General features: G+C 44.6%; 1 protein-coding gene across 2 annotated transcripts in view; it reads right to left on the bottom strand.

The window, feature by feature from the left end:
• PDE8B (phosphodiesterase 8B) overlaps positions 1-21,661 on the bottom strand; it is a 382,442-nt gene that overhangs the window by 157,894 nt on the left and 202,887 nt on the right. For both annotated transcript variants that reach the window (XM_029575379.1, XM_029575388.1), the window contains exons 7-8: positions 19,863-19,951; positions 12,775-12,853 (exon numbers count right to left, since the gene is read on the bottom strand). In XM_029575379.1, the coding sequence (XP_029431239.1) occupies positions 12,775-12,853; positions 19,863-19,951 (168 nt within the window). The remainder of the gene's footprint in view (positions 1-12,774; positions 12,854-19,862; positions 19,952-21,661) is intronic.

Below are 21,661 nucleotides of genomic sequence, written 5' to 3'. Positions count from 1 at the left end.
GATACTTCACGCATATCCAGCATAACTTCAACGGCAGGGGAGAAGAAAAAAGGATTCACACTCACAAAGCGGGGAGTAGCTGGCTTGTTACGGCGGTTACTACCCCAAACCAAATGTGCCTGATACTTCACTTTCGATGCATATCCAGCATAGCTCTCTGCTTCAACAGCAGGGGAGAAGAAAAAAACTGATACCTCACGCATATCCAGCATAGCTCCCTGCTTCAACGGCAGGGGAGAAGATAAACAACCAATAAGGGCTGTATAACATAATCTGGGTAAAAACAAATAAGCATGGGTGTAGCTTGCTTATTGCGGCGGTTACTACCCCTACTACCTCTAACTAATCAAGCTAGATATTTCACTTGGATGCAGCTCCATCACCGCTCTCTACATTAATGGCGGGGGTGGAAGGGAATTAGAACCAAGAGCTAAGAGAAACAGATAAGTATGGGAGAAGAAATGAGGGAAGCTTGCTGGGCAGACTGGATGGGCCATTTGGTCTTCTTCTGCCGTCATTTCTATGTTTCTATGTTTCTATGAGGAAATTATTTAGAAAGAATCTAAAAGGAACAATTGTGAGGGTTAAAAGTCTGCAAGAGGCACGGAGATTATTAAAAAATACTATCTTGAAGGACCACGTGATCCAATGAGTGGGTAGGCAGCAGCCCGACCTCGCTCCTGTTTCCCCCTCCATAATCGGACAGCATACGGGGACCTACCAAACATCCTGGCGACCAGACCAGATCCCGGGACAGCGCAGCAGCCTATAGATCATTTTTTTCACTTAACACAGCGGAGATGTCAGTGAAACCGCAGCGAAAGGACAAACACGTGGGACGGCTGACAGAACCCAAGATGGCGGATGAACCCCCGAATCCCTGACCGCCTGCCGCTAACATTGGTATTGTGGAGGAAGTCACAAAAGCGGTGGTGCAAGCACTAGATATGCACTTTACAGAACTCTCACAACAAATTTCAGCGGGGAACGAAAAATTACAAGAAATTAAAAAACAGGTGGAAGACATGCAGCAGAGACTCGCGGATATTGAAATGCAAACGCAATCTGTGCTACAAGCCCAGGAAAAATTGTCCAAGCAAATAATAATGCTGGAAACCAAAGTTGATGACTTGGAGGACAGATCTCAAAGAAATAATCTGAGATTTGTGGGCTTCCCGGAGTCTTTACTGGATAAAGAGCTCCCTACAGTACTCAAGAACTGGCTAATGATATCTCTGGGCCTAGAAGAGCTGGAAGGCCGCAGTATGGTGGAGAGAGCACACAGGCTGGGAGCAAAATCTTCCGAGGTAACCAGGCCTAAGGTGGTGATTGCAAGGTTTTTAAACTTCACCCACAAAGTGATGATCTTACAAGCCTACAGGAAAAGCTCCTCACTTAAGTATGAAGGAAATCGAATTATGATATTTCAAGATTACTCTTCAGCAGTCTCCCAAAAATGGAAAGAATTTTCGCCAATATGTGCGGAGTTATTCAACAGGAAAGCATGCTTTACTTTACAATATCCAGCCAGACTCCGCATAGAGCATAAAGGAGGGTGGAACATTTTTTATTCTGCAGCGGAGGCCAAGCAATTTATAAAAGGTAAAACAGATACAGGATGATTTTTACATAACCTCTCTGTGACCTCTGCGGTCTGGTCTGACTGTACCTATGTAACAAGAAGGCACGGTGAGCCTAAATGATGTGTCTGCTACTGGGACAATCGCTCTGACTATTTGGTGCGTGTGTTTAATGTTTAATGGTTATACATTTATATATTACTCAGTAGTTGTTTGTTTGCACTGAAAAGGCTGGTACACCAGTCAATGACGGAGGGAGAACTGGTACAGATAATACATGTGGTATCCCTGTCTCCTGGATTTGGAGGCCTTGGAATTGGGGTTACTGGGTTTTGGGGAGGAAAAAAATGCTCTACGAATCTAAAGGCATAGTTTTGTTTGCTACCAGTTTATGTATCTCACAGCTGACCATGTTGGGAGACTGCATGAGGAGAGAGGTATTTTCACAGGAAAGTACTGCCCTCTTAGGCTGGGGGGGCAGAAGTAATATGATTCCTTTTATCTGGGACATTTCAGGGATATGGATCGTTTGGCAAAACTATGGCTGAAATTTTGAGAATTGTTTCTTGGAATATAGCAGGTCTAGCATCTCTGATTAAGCGAACCAAGATGCTGCAATCCCTTCGTCGCCATAAGGCCAAAATAGCTTTCCTGCAAGAGACGCATCTCTCTGCTAGCGAAACTAGCAAGCTAGCTAAAGATTGGATAGGCAAAGTATTTTTCTCTCCAGCAGTGAACAGGAAAGCAGGAGTGGCAATTTTAATTGGGAAGCAAGTAGCATTTGAGGCAGTACAAGAAATTCAGGACAAGGAGGGAAAGTATATCATAGTGTGGGGGAAGCTTTTTGGTATAGAGATATTACCTTATGTAAATTGCACCCAACATCTACAATCACAACTTCTTCACCAATTTGATACAGGTATTACTTCTTAATTCTCAGGGCTCTTGATTGTAGCAGAGGACTTAAATTGTGTAGCCGACCCCACTCTTGATAGATCAACTCAGGTAGCAGCACCAGGGTTGATAAATATAAGGGAATTCCCTACATTTGCAAACAACTTCAGTTAGTGGACATCTGGCGAATATTACATCCAGAGCTTCACGATTATATTCACATAGCAGCACACATGTATCAATGTTTCACATTGATTATATATTAACTTCGATTGCTTGCTTCCCTAAAATAGTAGCAGTGGAAATAGGCCCATCAGAGTTTTCAGACCATTCAATGGTATGGATTGAAGCAAAGTTAGGGGGACCTAGAGTGGAACAACTTCGCTGGTGTTTCCCATCCCACTTACATCATGATAAAAATTTTCAGGAATATTTGAAAACCAAATGGAGGGAATATGTGGAGCACAACTCACAACACCAAAAGAACCCAACCCTTTTTTGAGAGGCAGGGAAAGCAGCCATGAGGGGAAAGATTACATCCTACCTAATTCGCCAAAACAAACTAGCCAAGCAGAGAATTATAGATCTGGGGAAAGCCCTACAAAAAGCAAAAGCAACATTAATTACCAGCCCAACAAACACCCATAAACAGCAATATCGTGAACTGTTATATACCCTAAATTGTTATTTGCATCAGAGAACCCAACAAATACTGCTGTTTCATTCCCACAAGCTATACAGGTTCGAAAAAAGTGGGTAAATTACTTGAAAATCTTGTTAGAGCACAAGGAGGTAGCAATTTTATAGAGGCACTTAATCTTGTTAGAGCACAAAGGGATAGCAATTTTATAGAGGCACTTAAGGACCAAACGGGCATGAGACACGCGACTGCCCAGGCGATCTGTAAAAGTTTTTCGAGAATTTTACTAAAAATTATAAATGAAAGAATCGCCACCTTTTGCACATATAAAAGAAGATTCTTTTTCCCCAGAAACTCTGATTACCCAAAATAACAACAGAGAAATTACAGTGGCTAAATAGGCCCTTTCCTATTCAGGAAGTTTGGGAAGGTATAACAGTCAGTCCTCCCCACAAAGCCCCTGGCCCAGATGGGCTGAACGTGGATTTCTATAAATTATTGAAAGGGGAGCTGGGAGAGACCCTTCGGGCATTTTTCATAGGGGTATCTTCAGAGGGCTTCTAAAAGGAAGCCACGACAGCTTACATAACTGTTCTACCAAAAAGCGGCAAAGATCCCTTACTTCTTGCACCATACAGTTCTATCTCACTACTGAATTTTGATTTAAAATTATGTGCTAAGATCCTTGCCACCAGATTAAATGTAGTTTTGCCCTCCCTGATCTCCACAAACCAAGTGGGCTTCATGAAAGGCAGAACCAATGGCAAACATATCTTATGGTTGAGGCTAGCCATGTCTCAGTGTAAAACTAATAAGGTTCCAGCTTTAGTGGTAGGATTCGACGCGGAGAAAGCTTTCAATCAAGTATCTTTTCTCCGTATTACTTAGATATGGATTTGAGGGGAACATTCTACACCAATTCTCCTTACTTTATCAACACCCCAGCTCTATCATTTTGGCCAACGGCATCAAGTCACCTCCCTTTGAACTTCAGAAGGGAGTGAGACAAGGATGCCCTCTGTCCCCATTACTATTCATTCTATCCCTTGACCCACTATTGAGAGCCATTGATGAAAGTCCCAACATTAAAGGGTTAAAATTGGGGCCGGCTTCCTGTAAGGTGGCGGCATTCGCCAACAACATGCTAGTCTTCCTGTTAGATTCAGCCATTTCCTTACTAGCACTACTGGACTTACAAACCAAATTTGGCGAATTCTTTGGTTTAAAAATAAATCGGGACAAATCTGAAACTCTGGATGAAATAGGTAATGTGCAAAAGACGTGGCCTGGAATGTTTCCCTTGAGATGGGTACATACTGAAATGAAATACCTTGGGATCAAAATACCAGTGGACATACAAGGTATTTATGACTCAAGCGCCCTCCCTCTACTTGCTAAAACCAAGCAAATGTTAAAGGAGTTGAGAGCCCATCCCATTTCATTAACGGGTAGAATACAGCTCTTTAAAATGATGGAACTTCCAAAATGGCTCTCTGTCCTTCAGATTTTACCAGTGTGGATTAAAAAGAAGCATACTTTAGAGCTAAATAGAGTGCTTGGAAGTTTTTTTGTGGAATAATAAAAGAGCGCATTTAAATATAAGTAAATTGATGAAACCTTTATATGGGGGTGGTTTGGCATGCCCAAATATACAAACTTATAACATTGCATGTTTGTTGTGACATGTATGCGATTTATATGTGGAACTGATCGGCTTTCCCCAGTAGAAATGCTACATGAATGGTGTAAACCTTACTCACTAAGTAATCTCTTGCATTTAAATGGGACTGATTTATTAATGCGAGTGCATGCTTTCCCATTAGAGGAAGCATGCTGTATGGCCTGGCGACAGTTATGCATCAGACTTCATGTGCCGTGGCAAACACCTCCTTTTCTCTCCTTCATAGGACACCCATCTGTTCAACCGGGGCTAGAGAACTCCATTTTCAGAATATGGAAGCATAAAGGCTTATCGATGGTGGGTCAGTTACTATCCGAAGACACTGGCCAGACACAAACTAATGCAATACTGCAGACAGAATTCACATGACCTCTCAGTCATTTCTATGCATATCTCCAGATACGGCACTTTATAAAGCATGGTTTTCTACAGACTTCATCTCCTTCCAAGAATTCTCCATTGTTTAAATTTTTTACATCACAGAAACAGCGAGTGACTTGTGCTTCAATGATGCAAAAGCTTCGGCTCCAGGATGACTCTGATTTGATACCACCCTTGGTGGCATGATGGAGCAGAGAATTGGACTTCACGCTCTCTATAGAGACTCTGAGGACATGCTTTAAATCTTTGGCTTACGTCACCGAGAATGCCCAGCTCAGGGAGACCCAATTCAAGTTTCTACAATGCATATATATATCTCAAACAACTAGAGCATTCCTGATCAGGTTGGCGCCAAATGACAGATGCCCGAAATGTCATTTCATTTCGGCCACGCTTTTTCACTGCTTCTGGTCATGCAGAGCAATCCAGCAATTCTGGGCTCAACTTATGCAATATCCAGAAGAAATATTGGGCATAAACCTTGCATTGTCGTCAGCACTCTGCTTATTTAACTGTATAAGAGAAAATCTTTCTTGGGCCTTAGCCTACCACTGGCAGTTCCTGGCGAAAGCGTTTTTACTAGCCAAACAAACCATCTTGGCCAAATGGATCTCTGACGAACCACCATCACATGTAATGTGAAGGACAGAGATGACAGAAAAGGGGGAGGAGTGGCTCTTTATGTCAAAAACAATATCCAAGCATCCAAGCTGCAAGGTAAATGGGGCAAAGAAGAAGCTTTAAGGACCATCCTAAAAAAAGATGATGGGGCATCCGTTTTTATTGGCATGGTTTACAGGCCTCCAAATCAAATGGAATTACTAGTCAGAGATCTGATTGAAGACATCCAAAAGATGAGTAAGAAGGGAGAAGTGGTGATTGTTGGAGATTTTAATCTACTGGATGTAAACTGGAGAATCCCTTCTGCGGAATTTACCAGCAGTAGAGAGATAGTGGATGCCCTGCAAGTGGCTCTGTTCAAACAAATAGTAATGGAGCCTACGAGGGAGGGAGCTATATTTGATTTAGTGCTCACTAATAGAGATAATGTCTCTAATGTCTGGGTGGGTGCCCACCTCAGCACTAGTGATTATCAAATGGTATGGTTTCATATCAATAATACGTTACGGAGAAGTCACACAAAGACCAGGGTTTTGTGTTTCAAAAACACTGACTTTGTTGAAATGAGGAAGTACCTGGAGAAAGAACCAGAAGGATGGAGAAAACGAAAGATGTGGAACAACAGTGGGCCAAACTAAAAGGAGCAATTACTGAAGCGACTAAGAAAAGTAAAGAAAAGCAAGAAAAAAATGAAACCTATCGGGTTCACAAAGGAGGTGGCTGATAAAATAAGATAAAAGAACAGCGTTTAAGAAATATAAAAGACCCCAAAGGGAGGATCACAAGGAAGAATATCTGATAAAACTGAGGGAGACGAAGAAAGTAATCAAGAAAATGAAAAGTCAAGCGGAAGAAAGGATTGCCAAAGAGGTAAAGTGAGGTGACAAAACTTTTTTCAGATACATCAGTGAAAGAAGAAAAGTCCAAAGTGGTATAGTGAAACTGAAAGGTGAAAAGGATCAATGGGTGGAGACAGATAAAGAAGACCCCGGAGAAGGACCGTCACTAGTTAACAAGAAACTGGAGGAGAGTGGAATGGACGGCAACTTTGAAGGTCTAATGAAACCTTTCTGTAAATTCTCCTCAATATACTCGGACATAGCCTTGTTCTCTATTGCAGAGAGAGGATAGACACATCCTTTAGGAGGTTCAGTATTTGGTTTCAGCCGAATGGCACAGTCGTAAGATCTGTGTGGAGGGAAGATGTCAGCAGCTTCTTTGGAAAACACATCACTGAATGATGCGTACTGTGACGGCAGTCCTGCCATCACTAGAGTTGTAGGCATGCAGGGAACAGGAGAGACTTCCTTGAGGCATCTGCCATGACAACCTGGGTCCCAGCAGGAGAGTTCCAAGGAGGACCAGTCGAATTGAGGCTGATGCATCTGCAACCAGGGTAACCCCAGAACGATAGGGTGCATGGCCTTCTCGAACACAAAGAAGGGAATTGTCTCCGTATGGAGGGCTCCGGTGCGAAGAGTCACTGATTCAGTACGACAGGTCACATCACCGGGCAAAGGTTCTCCATGGATGGAAGACAAGAGTAGTGGAGCTTCTAAAGTAACGAGGAGAATCCTCAAATGTTCCACTAGGCGTCGAAGTATAAAGTTGCTTCCTGCCCCTGAATCCACAAGGGCAAGAGTTTGGATTGTAGATGGTCCGCAAGTCAGGGAGACTGGTAGAGAGAGTGGAGGAGAAGGCGTAGTAAGGCCTAAGAGCAGTCCTCCTGAAGGATTTAGGCCCGTCCGTTTTCCGGACGAACAGGGCATGTTGGGACATTGTGACCAGCTTGTCCACAGTACATACACAGGCCATGCCTCTTCCAAAGTCTTCTCTCTTTTGAACAAATGACTGCAACCAAGTTGCATTGGTTGTTCTCCACTGGCAACAGGAGCTGCTGGCACCACCCGAAGTGCAAGTTTAGCATGAGTCTCCTTCTGAACCAGTCCTTTAGTAGGCTTGAGTTCTTTCACTTTATCACGAAGCTGGTGATCGATTCTAGTGGCCAAAGTCACTAGCTCATCCAGCGAGTCAGGTGTCTCTCGAGCGGCAAGCTCGTCCTTCAAACAAGTATTCAGACCTATGAAGAAGAGAGTTTTCAGGCATCTAGGTTCCCAGCATAATTCTGTAGCAAGAGTCTTGAACTCTATTGCAAAATCAGCCAGTGGTCGGTTACCTTGCTTCAGGTCCACCATCTCAGAACCAGCAACAGTCACTCGAGCAGGATCATCAAAAACAGTTTTAAATAATTCTATAAATCCCTCAGTATCCTGCAGGATTGGATCCTTGTGCTCTCACAGATTTAAAGCCAAGACAAGGCCCTTCCATCAAGATAAGATAGAATATAAGTAGTCTTGACGTAAGCTGTGGGAAAGTGTGCAGGCTGTAATGCAAAATGCATGCAGCATTGGTTTAGGAAAACTCTAGTCCTTTGAATCTCTCCCGAGAAATGAACTGGAGCAGCTGGAGGTACCATAGTCTTTGTAGTTACTTCAGGTAACTGACCTTCATTACTGGAAGTGGCGCCTTGCGTCTTCTGTGCTTGTAGCTGATAAAACGCTGAAGTGAGTTTCTCCAATGGGTCTTATTGTTCAGCAATATGCTGGGTCAGGCCTGGGAGTTAGCAATCTGTTGTAAACTGTGAGGTTTGCATTGACCCTTGGACACTGTGGCAGTTGACCATGCCCACAGGGGGAAGTCCCATGAGGGGCCACAGGTCAGGCATAGCTCAGGACACACAAACAGAGTTTGATCTTTTATTAGACTGTGTAAGGAAGCCACCAGAGGTGGCAGTAGTGAGCAGCTGGAATAGCCCGGCAGGGCTGGTATCCCTCAGGTGCTGGAACAGCGACTCCTCCGGGAGCAGTGCTGTAGTGGAAAGAACTGAGAGAATGAGTACAGTGGAGAATATACAAGACCCCAGTATGGAGATCACCAGGGTAGGGAGAGCAGACCCTCGAGGAGCAAGTATCTGAACCCTGAGAGCTGGGAGGCTTGCAGATGATGTACTCATGCAGCGGTTCCACAGAGATGGTACTGGGGCTGGAACGGAGGCAGGCCCTCGAGGAGCGAGTGCCTGGTTCCAGGGAACAGCACTGAGGTGAAGATGGTAGTACTCACTGATGTTGAAGATTAGCGAATCCTTCCAGGCAGAAGAGAAGGTAGGAATTGGCAGCGAGTCAGGGAACATGGGCCCTCGAGGAGCAAGTACCGGTTTCCTGATAGCGACCTGGAAAGCAAGTGAGGCCCCCAAGGAGCGGGTACCCCGTAGCGTTAGAGAGTCCAATAGAGATTGGAGAGGCAGAGTAGCTGGGTACGGAGAGCGAATCCCATCTGTAGGATTCCAGTAGGATTACCCCCCTTGCTAACTCAAAGGCTAGCAAACATTGTAGGCTTTAAATATCCGGGCATCATGACGTTATCACGGGGGGACACCCCGGAGGTTCGCGCCAAGTAGGAAATAAGAAGAAGGGCTGCGCGGCGCGGGCGCCCTGTGGTACAAGTGGAGCATGGTGGGAGGCAGCACCCAAGCCAGTCCGGGGATGTCGGAGGAGACGGCAGGCAGACGCCGCGGTAGCCAGGCATCCATCCGCAGCATGAGGAGGAGCAAACAAAGAGAGGTAGGCGGAGTGAAGCCGTCGGAAAGGGACGGTTGCAACAAATGTGGAGGGTCTTCATCAAATGACTTATGAGGAGAGATTAAAGAATCTAAATATGTATACCCTGAAGGAAAGGAGGAACAGGGGTGATATGATTCAGACTTTCAGATACTTGAAAGGTTTTAATGATCCAAAGTCAACGACAAATCTTTTCCATTGGAAAAAAATCAAAAGAACCAGGGGTCACGATTTAAAACTCCAGGGAGGTAGACACAGAACCAATGTCAGGAAGCATTTCTTCACGGAGAGTATTGTGGATGCCTGGAACGCCCTTCCGGAGGAAGTGGTGAGGACCAAAACTGTGAAGGATTTCAAAGGGGCATGGGATAAACACTCTGGATCCATAAAGTCTTGAGGATGTGAATGAAGAGTAGAGGCATGGGGGTGGCTTGCGGGAATGACGGCTACTACCTGATGATTAATAACCTTATTCAATAAACATACGCACGGTTAATGCGACTCCAACATTGCTCTATGCTTCAACGGCAAGAGGAAATGTGGGAAAAAGGATTTGCATTCATAAATAAGCGTGCGAGTAGCTTGCTTGTTGTGGCGGTTACTACCCCAAATCAAATTAGCCTGCTACTTCACTTTCAATGCATATCCAAGCAGCTCTCAGCTTCAATGACAAGGGGGAATGAAGAAAAGAGGATTTATATTCAGGCAACAACCAACAAGGAAGAAATTGCACAGGCTGGGTAAACAAATAAGCGTGGGAGTAGCTTGCTTGTTACAGCGGTTATTAACCTGAACCAATCAAGCCTGATACTTCACTTTGAATACATATATAGCGCAGCTCACTGCTTCAACGGCAGGGGGGAATGAAGAAAGGATTTAAATTCAGACAACAACCAACAAGGACTAAATTGCACAGCCTAGGTAAACAAATAGCTTGCTTAATGTGGCGGTTACTACCCTTAACCAATTAAGCTAGATACTTCACTTAGAAGCAGTCCCAGCACTGCTCTCTACATTAGTGGCAGAGGTGAGGATCCAGGCAGCAGATAGAATGGTCAAGGAACAGGCCGAGGTCAGTACCAGAGAGATAGTCCGAGGGTACTATCTGGGGAGACGAACAGGCGGACTCTGGAACAGAAGGACGCTGGAACAAGACTGTGAACACGGAGGCAAACTAGTACACTTACAGTACCGACCCGATTGCCAAGGCAAGGAAGTGCAGGCAGGAACTTCCTTATATTGAACGTTCAATCAGGGCGTGCCGCGGAGCTACAAGAGACCAGGCGGAGTGCTCGCATGCTCATAGGGGCGTGGCCAACACCACTGGAGATGCTGAACTCCGGCGTGAGGCCTGGTGCTTAGTGGAAGGCTCAGCGACCGCCGCCATAGGACACCGAGGCCTGGAGGAGCTCGCGGCTGCTGCTGGGGAGGCTGACCCATGACCTGCAGAGGAGCTAACGAGGTGAGCAGGCCCGTGCGCGCGCCAGGCGCAGACGGGGCACATAACACAGGGTTTCAAGATAGTATTTTTTTTTTCTTTTATTTATTAATTTTTCAAACAATTAACAAAGAACAGTTGACATGTTGCTCTACAGTACCAATGAAAAAAACTGGGAAAAACCCCCCACTGGTACGTTAGATGTAAAACATCAATAAGCAGACCAAAAGAGAATTTGAGGAGAGACTTGCAGAACAGACAAAACAAAATATAAAAATATTTTCAAATACATAAAAAAGCCTGCGAAGGAGTCAGTTGGACCAATAGATGATTAGGGTATAAAATAGGCCTTCAGGGTGACCATAGCAGAAAAACTAAATGAATTTTTCACTTCTGTCTTCACCTGATGAGGATGTTGAGAAGATACACACTCTGAATCTACACATTACAGGAGATGTTTCAGAGGGACTGAAACAAATTGTAAATCTGGAAGCAGTGCTGGAGCAAACTGACAGACTGAATAGCAGCAAATCACCAGAACTGATGGTATTCATGCCAAAATTTGGAAGGAATTCAAAAATACTACTATTAATATGATCCTATTATTGAAATCTGCCTCTGCACCTGAGGACTAGAGTAGCCAATGTAATATCATTATTTAAAAAAGGACTCCAAAGATGAGCCAGGTAACTACAGACCACTGAGCTTGACATCTGTGCCAAGTAAAATGGTAAAAGCTAGCAAATGGCAATGGTGAGGGGTTGATCATAAACACACCGGGTAATTGATATCAGCAAAGAGAGGTATGTAACCACAAATTTATAATGTCCAAACAATGATTGATCATAAACCATATAAAGGCTTTTAATGGTAAAAATTAATGTGAATCTCATAATGAAGTAAACATTTGGTCACCCGACATAAACTCCATGTTTTGCATCTCCTGCATCAGGGAGGACTGCCTCTACAAACAATATATAACCAGGAAAAGACAATAATTTAGAAAGAAGATGGCCGCTTACCCAGACATATTACTAACTCAGACTATGAGCACACAATCTGAAATCTTTTTTTATCCCACAGTTTATTGTGGAACAAAAACTAAAAAACAAGGGCTTACATTCACTAAGGTCATTATATATTTAGAGGAGTCATTCATAGGAGAAAAAGGATCAATAGACACCAGGAAATCTTTATTGAGCACAGAACGGATTTAAAGCCTGACTCAGGCCGAGTTTCGCTCGTTTGAGCTGCTTCAGGGGCTATTCATTCTATTGCTGATAGTTAGTCTCCAAGTGTCTGTTGAGCTTTGTAAATATGCACCACAGATGAGTCAACGTCTCACGTTGGCTGATGGCTTGATCAACATAAATAAATCGTCGACCACCACGCCGAGAAAAACAGCTTACAGTCGGTCAGCATTTTCCGGTGCAATGCTGTCCAACTGTAAGCTGTTTTTCTCGGCATGGTGGTCGACGATTTATTTATGTTGATCAAGCCATCAGCCAACATGAGACGTTGACTCATCTGTGGTGCATATTTACAAAGCTCAACAGACACATGGAGACTAATTATCAGCAATAGAATGAATAGCCCCTGAAGCAGCTCAAACGTCAAAACTCGGCCTGAGTCGGGTTTAAATCCGTTCTGTGCTCAATAAAGATTTCCTGGTGTCTATTGATCCTTTTTCTTCCTTGGTTGCTACTGCAATATTGGATCAATTTCCGATCTGTTTCTTTGGTCATTCATAGGAGGCCAGTCCACCTGGTATCCTTGGGCATTTTTACTTCCTGTTTGCAACTATTAAAATAGACAGTGCCATTTGATGAGAAGAAATGTAGCAAAGCTTAGGCAAGCAATGGCTTCGTGCTTTCATCCACCTACTCGTTAATGACAAGCAAGAAGCTGAACAACTTACGCACCTGAATGAGATGGTCCTCACTTGTAATTTCTATGGCTTCCTGACAATGTTCTAATGCTGTAAATACTGAATTACAGGCCCTGCAATGAACAAATGGTAAAAGTTAATTTTAAAAATAAGACTTTTCTATATTTTTAACTGATTATACAGGGTGGCCCATGGAAAAGTAGCCTGCCTCCAATACCAGTGCATTGGAGGCAGGCTACTTTTCCCTGGGTCACCATGTATATTATAATGAGGGTAATTTGTTAATTATATGGGTAGTGGTAAAATCTGTGTGTAGCATTTACATGCAAACTACTGCATATTTGCGAAATGAATTTACACGCATAAATTAACTTTGTAAATCATTGGGTCAGTGCCCCTTCATAAGGAATAAAATAACCCACACAAAGTTACACCTCCTTTTCACAGGCCATAACTTGTGCAGGCTAATTTATGCACATGCGAGTAAATCCCAACTCCACCCTCCTGAATATGATCGCCAGTGCACATAAGAATATGTGCAAAATCAGGTAACATGCATGCTTTTGTGTGTACTGTGCACCGGGCTATTTTATAATAGCCTAAAACTGTGTTATATTTAATTAATTAATTAATTAGATTTCTATGCCTCTGTACACAGCTCAAGGTGGCTTATGAAGTTCACATATATAAAATGCATTTAAAATAACATAAAAAGCACACAACATGACAAGCAGACAAGTCAAATAGACTTTTCCCATAACCAAAAATCTAAGGTACCTTCAATACAGTTTGGTCACATAGTTAAAAACACTGGTATCTGAGAAGCCTGTGTGTCAAATGCTAGACGAAATAAATGGAAATATGCATGTAAATGGCTTTCAAAAACTAACTGAGTGAGGTCCATATCGAAAAGGTTTGTCCAGCTAGGTTTGGGACTTAGCTGGACAAACCCGCGGGATTTAAAAATCCCGCTGCACTCACTGCCTCTGTGTTTATACGAGTAAAATTGACCTGGAAAATCAGAGGCGAAGACCAAGTTATCTGGATAACTGATATTCAGCATTATCCAGGTAAGTTATCTGGATAACTTTATTCATGTTATAAAGTTGTTCTAAGTTATCCGAATAAACGTTCCTATGTAGCTTTGGATTTAACCAGGTATATTCAGTGACACAACTGAACTGCTGAATATCTGATTTAAGTTAACCACATAGGTTTATCCGGTTAACTTACTCATAAAGCCCATGGCTACATACAAACCTCAATATGCACACATATCAATTTTTTTTTTTAAATATTTTATTTATTGCATTTTCACGAACTAACAAGCATTACAGCTTACAGAAAAATACAAGAGAGAACTTACAAGAAAAAACGTACACTTGGAAATTATTTTATTTCAGTAACATAATATATCTTTCTTGTAACTGTTGCGACCGTCGCTGCTCGACGTCCTCACTTCACCCTCTTTACTTCTGTGACGACTCCCTCCAGGTCTGATGGACGGCTGGCTGCCGCGGCGTCTCCATGCCATCTCCCTTCGGCATCCCCAGACCGGCTCGACGTTGCAGATCCGCCATGTTGCCTGAAGACCTAGGGCACGCGCGCGCTCTGATTGAAGTACCAGCAAGGGCACGAACCTCAGGGGCATCCCCCTGAGATGACGTCATCTGCTTCCAATATTTAAAGGTCTCTATTTCGCTAACAAACGAGTTAGCAAGGACTCGCTTTGGCTATCCAAGCTACTCTGCCTCCTCGGACTTACCAGAGGTACCCGCTCCTCGGGGTCCTTGCTCTTTTTCTATACTTTCAGATTACAGATAGGAACCGGTACTCGCTCCTCGAGGGCCCATATTCCTGGACACTCTGAAGATTCTCTACTGCCTGGAAGCTATCGCTGCTAGAAACATTTGTGAGTTACTATCGCTCTCTCAGAGCTTTCCCTGGAACCAGGTACTCGCTCCTCGAGGGCCTAAACCTTTCCAGCTCCTGAGCTTCCTTGAGACCTTATGTGAGTTTTGTCATCTAGTTCTGTTCATGAACTCTGCCTACTCTGCCTACTCACTTTCTACAGTTTCTCAACAGCTCAGCCATCCTCGATCGCTGTTCCAATACCTGAGGGACTACAGCTCTGCTGGGCATACCAGCTCACTACTGCCACCTCTGGTGGTTTCAAAAACCTGTGGTTAACCTGTGGTTAACTTAAATCAGATATTCCTTGAAAAAGGAGCTGACTGAGATTAAAGATCAATTAGCTTCAATTAAAAGTATTACACCCACATTGCATTACTCAGAAAATAATTCCCCAATATCACAGAAAAACCAGGAGTCAAGAAAAGGAGATTCATTAGGCTCAGGTAGGACCCACAGTCACCCATTCTTAACAGATGGGCAGCCAACAAGTATACCCTCCCACTCAAACAGGTCATTAAGAAATTCTTTAAAATCCAGGAATACAGTGGGCTCTGGTAGAATTAGACCTGTGATGAGGAGACACACAATGTACCAAATGCAAAAAGAACAAAAAGCCTTCTCTATATTAAAAACTGAAGAAGTTCTTGAGAAAAATATTGAAGTGTTACCAGAAAAGAGAGAAAAAACACAATGCATGCAGAATTTCAAGATCCATAACCAAAAGAAAAATCTAATTGAGATGGATAACTCTGTCAACAGTGGCACAACTGCAAAAAGAAAGAGTGAAGTGAATAACAAATCTCAACTAAAGTCTCATAAGGAGTCCAGGAAAAGCAATAACCTTAAAGAGAGTACCTGGAAAGCTATGACCACAAATGCTCATAGTCTGGGAAATAAAATCCCAGATCTGCAGGCCCTAATGACTGAGGCAGAATTGGACATTGTTGCTATCACAGAAACATGGTTCACAGAATCTCATGAATGGGATACAACAATACCAGGCTATAACTTGTTAAGGAAGGACAGAGAGGATAGAAAAGGGGGAGGTGTGGCTCTTTATGTCAGAAACAACATCCAAGCATCTGAGCTGCAAGGAAGTTGGGGTAAGGAAGAAGCTCTATGGGTCGACCTAAAAAAAGATGACGGAGCGTCCATTTATATTGGAGTGGTTTACAGGCCTCCAAACCAAAAGGAAGAGCTGGACAGAGATCTGGTTGAAGACATCCATAAGATAGGTAAGAAGGGAGAAGTGGTGATCGTGGGTGACTTTAATATGCCAGATGTAGACTGGAAAATCCCATCTGCAGAAACTAAAAATAGTAGAGCAATAGTGGATGCCATGCAAGTATCTTTGTTCAAACAAATGGTGTTGGAACCCACGAGAGAAGGAGCAATACTCGACTTAGTGCTCACTAATGCAGATAAGGTCTCTGATGTCCAGGTGGGTGCCCACCTCAGCACCAGTGATCATCAAACGGTATGGTTTAATATCACTAAAAGAATAGGGAAAAGAACCACAAAGACCCGAGTTTTACAGTTCAAAAACACAGACTTTGAGGAAATGGGGAAGTACCTGGAGGAAGAACTTAAAGGATGGGAGAACGAGAGATGTGGATCAGCAGTGGACCAATCTAAAAGGAGCCATCACCAAGGCAACTGCTCTATATGTTAGAAATGTAAAGAAAAGCAAAAGAAAATTGAAACCTATCTGGTTCTCAAAGGAGGTGGCTGACAAAATTAAAGCTAAAAGAACAGTATTCAAGAAATATAAAAGATCCCAAAGGGAGGAGCACAAAGAAGAATATTTGTATCAACTGAGGGAGACAAAGAAATTAATCAAGTTGGCAAAAAGTCAAGCAGAAGAGAGGATTGCCAAGGAGATAAAAAATGGTGACAAAACATTTTTCAGATACATCAGCGAAAAGAGAAAGGTCCAAAGTGGTATAGCGAAATTGAAAGGTGGTAATGATCAATGTGTGGAGAGAGACGAAGAAATGGCAGAAATATTAAACGAATACTTCAGCTCTGTGTTCACTAAAGAAGACCCTGGAGAAGGACCAGGTGGTGAGTGGAGATCCTGGGGCATGATCTGGGATCGCAACAGAAAGGGGTAGATTTTCAGACGAGCGCGAACAGCCTACTTTTGTTTGCGCTCCAGGCGCAAACAAAAGTACGCTGGATTTTAGTAGATACGCGCGGAGCCGCGCGTATCCACTAAAATCCTGGATCGGCGCGCGCAAGGCTATCGATTTTGTATAGCCTGCGCGCGCCGAGCCGCGCTACCTCCCCCCGTTCCCTCCAAGGCCGCTCCGAAATCGGAGCGGCCTTGGAGGGAACTTTCCTTTGCCCTCCCCTCACCTTCCCCTCCCTTCCCCTACCTAACCCACCCGCCCGGCCCTGTCTACAAGCCCCCCTTACCTTTGTCGGGGGATTTACGCCTCCCGGAGGGAGACGTAAATCCCCGCGCGCCAGCGGGCCTGCTGCGCGCCGGGCCGCGACCTGGGGGCGGGTACGGAGGGCGCGGCCACGCCCCCGGGCCGTAGCCACGCCCCGTACCCGCCCCCAAAACGCTGCCGACACGCCCCCGGAACGCCGCGACGACCGGGCCCGCCCCCCGACACGCCCCCGACACGCCCCCCTCCGAGAACCCCGGGACTTACGCGAGTCCCGGGGCTCTGCGCGCGCCGGGAGGCCTATGTAAAATAGGCTTCCCGGCGCGCAGGGCCCTGCTCGCCTAAATCCGCCCGGTTTTGGGCGGATTTAGGCGAGCAGGGCTCTGAAAATCTACCCCAAAATGTCCAAGGGTCGATGTCTTCGAGTTCCCCTCGGCTTAACTATGCGCCCAAGGGCATTGATGCAGCTGGCTTGATCGCATCCATGCCAGTGCCTATGGATGACAATAGCCTCGACAGCAACTCCGGCACTTGTCAGCACTGACGGTGCTCAGGCACCCAAGAATATTAGCACCCTCGGCACCAGGAGGCCTTATGCCATTGATGGCACACCTCAGTACCCCTCAGTGCCCCTTCTGAACACCACAAAGGGAACTCACTGGCATCCCCAATGCTCGATAGCCTCAATGGTACCGGACCATTGTGCAACCTGGATGCCTCAGTGCTGCAGGGTGCTTCAAGTCAATGGCGACCCTGGCACTCGAAGCCGACCCTGGCACTCGAAGCCACCACAGCTGCCCCAGACCCGAAGCCCTTGTCAGCCGAGGGCTTCCATGGCGCTCAAGGGCTCTCCAGACCTCCATGCCTCAGCGGTCAATGGCCTTGAGGGCGACCAGGTGCTTGATGGCATCGAGGAGGCTCTGATATCATCGAAGATGACCATGGTTCTTGAGGGCAATCATGGTCCCATACGCGGTCTGGACCACGACTCTCGAGATTGGTGCCACTATTCCACTGCATCAAGCTCGATGATGCTCAGATAGATTCCATTCCTCCAACTCGATGGCATCTACTGTGCACACCGGCACACACAGATACCTACGGCACGGAAGGACTCCCACCCCCAGCCAGGGCAATCGACAGCATGCAGAGCACTTAATGGCCCTTGCAGCATCAAGGGCGGTCCTGCACCCAGCACCTCGATGGCATCAAGAGTGACTATGGTGCTCTATGGTAGTCCTGGTCCCCGACACGGTCCTGACATCGACACACAAGATCACTGGTGCACTGGCATGGGTGTGAACAGGCAACCGTTACTGGGCATGGCACCAAAAGTGCAGCAGCAATGCTGCTTGCCCAGACTCCTGCTCATCCTCTCTCACAGGAAGATTGCACTGCCAGCACTGGAAAGCGGGAGAAGAGGCTACGTTGCCCAGGGCTCCTGCCTATGGAGACAAGTTCCCAAGAATACAGGGAGGATGAGCTCTCTCCCACCATAGGAGCGGTGCGGTCCTTGATCCCTTCACTGACCACACCTCCATTGATGCCGATCGATTGGTGAAACAATATGAAACTCCTGCCCGGATAGAACTCAGGCAAGTCCCCAGGCTCAGTGGCCTACACAGATCACTCAAGGACTGCATACCATCAGTTCTGTCAGCACCAGACAAAGGCACAAAAACAGACAGAGCAAGGAGAGGACACAGAAAATAAACTGCAGATGCAGTATTTATTTATTAAAGGTTAAAATGAGACTCTGCTACTCTGCATAGTGACTAAGGCTGCCTTGTGACTGGCAGAAAGTTGAAAAGAAAAGAAGAAAAACAGCTGGAGCTCCAGAAAAAAATCACACCAAAAACTATGAGGAGGAGAAACTATGAGAGGAGAAGCTGATTACTGTGACCAAATGGCTCTGCAGAAAAAAAAACTAAGGGACTGTGCCTGAGGGACAGGATGATAATTACGTTGCACATGCGCAGTAGGGCATGTTTGATAGTTCTAGAATCTTTGCAATCAAAGTTCCGTGCCAGGCTCCATCCAGTGATGTCACCCATGCATGAGGACTGACATCCTGTTTGTCCTCGGAGAAGAGAGAGCACACATGAACAAGGAACAGATGAGAGTGTATGCAGGAGAAAGGAAATGGAAAGAACATACAGGAGAAAGAAGAGAAAAAGCACAGAATTAATGAAGGAGAGGATGGGGACGAAGGCTGCCATGGTGGGAGGAGTCTGATTGTCAGCTCTCAGTGGGGAAGGGAGTGTTCTCCATGTTGGGCTGACAGGTGAGGGGCCACTGTTGGGGAAGGGTGTTCAGCAGATTGGGAGGGGCATTGAAGGAGGGAAATGGGAGCGGATTCTTTGGAGTAAAGGATGACAGATGATGGGTGTAGGGAGAAGGAGGGTATTATTCAGCAGACTGGGCTGCAAGAAAGTTAGCCAGATAGATCTTTTTGAAAATCTACCCTACAGCACTTATCTGTTCAGTTCAAAGCACAAAGAAAGCTGTACTAGCAACATATTGAAGTTATCTGCAAGTTATTCCAAATCATACTTTCTACTCAAGGAAATCGCATAGGTTATTCAGTTCTCTATATTACTTTTTCTGTCATTTTGTTTGCTGCAAAAAAATCCAGAATACTTCAGACTATACTTTGATTGGCTTTGGTTGATGACAGCAAAACCCTGTGAACAAAACCTGAAACTGATATTGGAATAGATATTACAAATGCAAGTTCCTTGGTAAGAATGCATCAGTGATAATTGTAGTTTTATAAGGAAATTGCACATTTTTGTTTGCTCTTGTATCTACATACCGCAGTTTGAAATGAGAACGCACCTCCCCATGCTCTATTTGAATCAGTTCATTGTAGCAAGCAATCATATTGTTATTCTCCACAAACCTCTGCAAAAGATCAAAAGTACAGTGTAAAATCTCACTGCCTGAACTTAAACGCTGTCAGGGGGGCTATTGAAAGTGATATGCTCTAGCAGGCAAATACACCATACTGTTCCTAATCAATACAAATATGCTTCTCTTACTGTCAAGAATTACTGTGGTAAGGAGAAAATGTACTACTTAATGTGCAATCAAGTTAATAAATGTGGGCCCAGACAAACAGCTGTTAGAGATAGTGAAATAAGAAACTGATTTATTTGGAAAAGCAAAGGTGTGAGAAAACTCTGAAATACCTGCAAAAATTGATCATTTTTGTGTGGTTGGATTCCTGCTTCAGTTTCAAATGAATTGTTATCATTCGATAAAAATGTTGAAATTACAGATCTATCTTCATAGAGGCTAATATACTGTATATTGCAATGCTCTGTGACTTATGAGAAAGTATTTACTTTTAGAATAAAAAGTCAGAAAAGGTACAAGACAGCTTGGTTCAGGGTGGCCAACTCCAGTCCTGGAGAGCCACAAACAGGCTAGGTTTTCAGGAGATTCACAATGAATATGCATGAGACAGCTTTGCATGCAATAGTGGCAGTGTAGGCAAATCTCTCTCATGCATATTTACTGTGGATATCCTGAAAACTGTCCTGTTTGTGGTTCTCCACGACTGGAGTTGGCCACCCCTGGCTTAGTTCCTATGCAACACTAGAAATGATCTTTTACTACCAAAAATAGAAGGAACTGACAGATGAGAAGACTGTGTGCAGAGTGCAAATGGGAATGAACATAGGGAGATTTAACAGCTCAGACTGGAGAAGAGTGAATGGGATTTCTGGAACCAGCAGTCACAGAGAGGCAATTTGCCTTAATCCAAGACCTCATTGGCATCCTTAAATCTTTAGATTTGACCACTGGTACACAAGCCTGTTTAGTATATAATTGCCTGAAATGAAGAGCAGGGAATTGTCAGTTCAGATACCAATGGGCCAATGCAATATCGGTGCACGTTAAACAGGCGCTCATGATTGAGCGCCTGCTCCCTTAACGTGCGCCGATCCACCTCTCTGGGGCACCCAATGCTAAATGCAAATGGGCTGCCACGGTAAAAAGGAGGCGCTAGGGGAAACTGCGTGCCCCTAGCACCTCCTCAGCAGTGGGTGTCCGGGAGAGGTGGCTGTCAGTCACTTAGGAAAACGGATGCTCAATTTTAGAGCATCCGTTTTCCTAACTTGACAGCCGGCACACTTTTTAAAAATTATTTAATTTTTTTGGGACATTTTTCATTTTTTAGTTCCTCCTACTTAATATCACCACGATATTAAGTCAAAGGAAATACAGAAAAGCAGTATTTTCAGCTTTTCTGTATACTTTTTGGACTGCTCAAGACTTAACGCCAGCTCCAGAGCTGGTGTTAATTTTTGAGAGTAAAAATGTCCGCCTCTGGTGCACAAACTTTTTTTGTATGGAGAGGGAGTTGATAATAGCCTCATTAACATACATTTGCATGTGATGAGCGCTATTATCTACGCATGTGATTGGAGGCACGTTTTGGACACACTAAGTCCCGTTTTGCATCAGAGGATACGTACGTGCGTCCAAAACGCACATCCAATCGCAGGTTAAACCATGCACTGCAGCCAGCACACGGTATAGCATCGGCCTGCAACTCTGCAGAAATCAAAACACAATCCATTGACAGTGGCACCTGAGGCACCTGGG

This window comes from Rhinatrema bivittatum, chromosome 1 (genome assembly GCF_901001135.1).
Source record: "Rhinatrema bivittatum chromosome 1, aRhiBiv1.1, whole genome shotgun sequence".
In the NCBI taxonomy this organism is placed as follows: Eukaryota; Metazoa; Chordata; class Amphibia; order Gymnophiona; family Rhinatrematidae; genus Rhinatrema; species Rhinatrema bivittatum.
The sequence above is the reverse complement of the archived record's forward strand: the minus strand, read 5'-3'. Positions and strand labels throughout refer to the sequence as shown.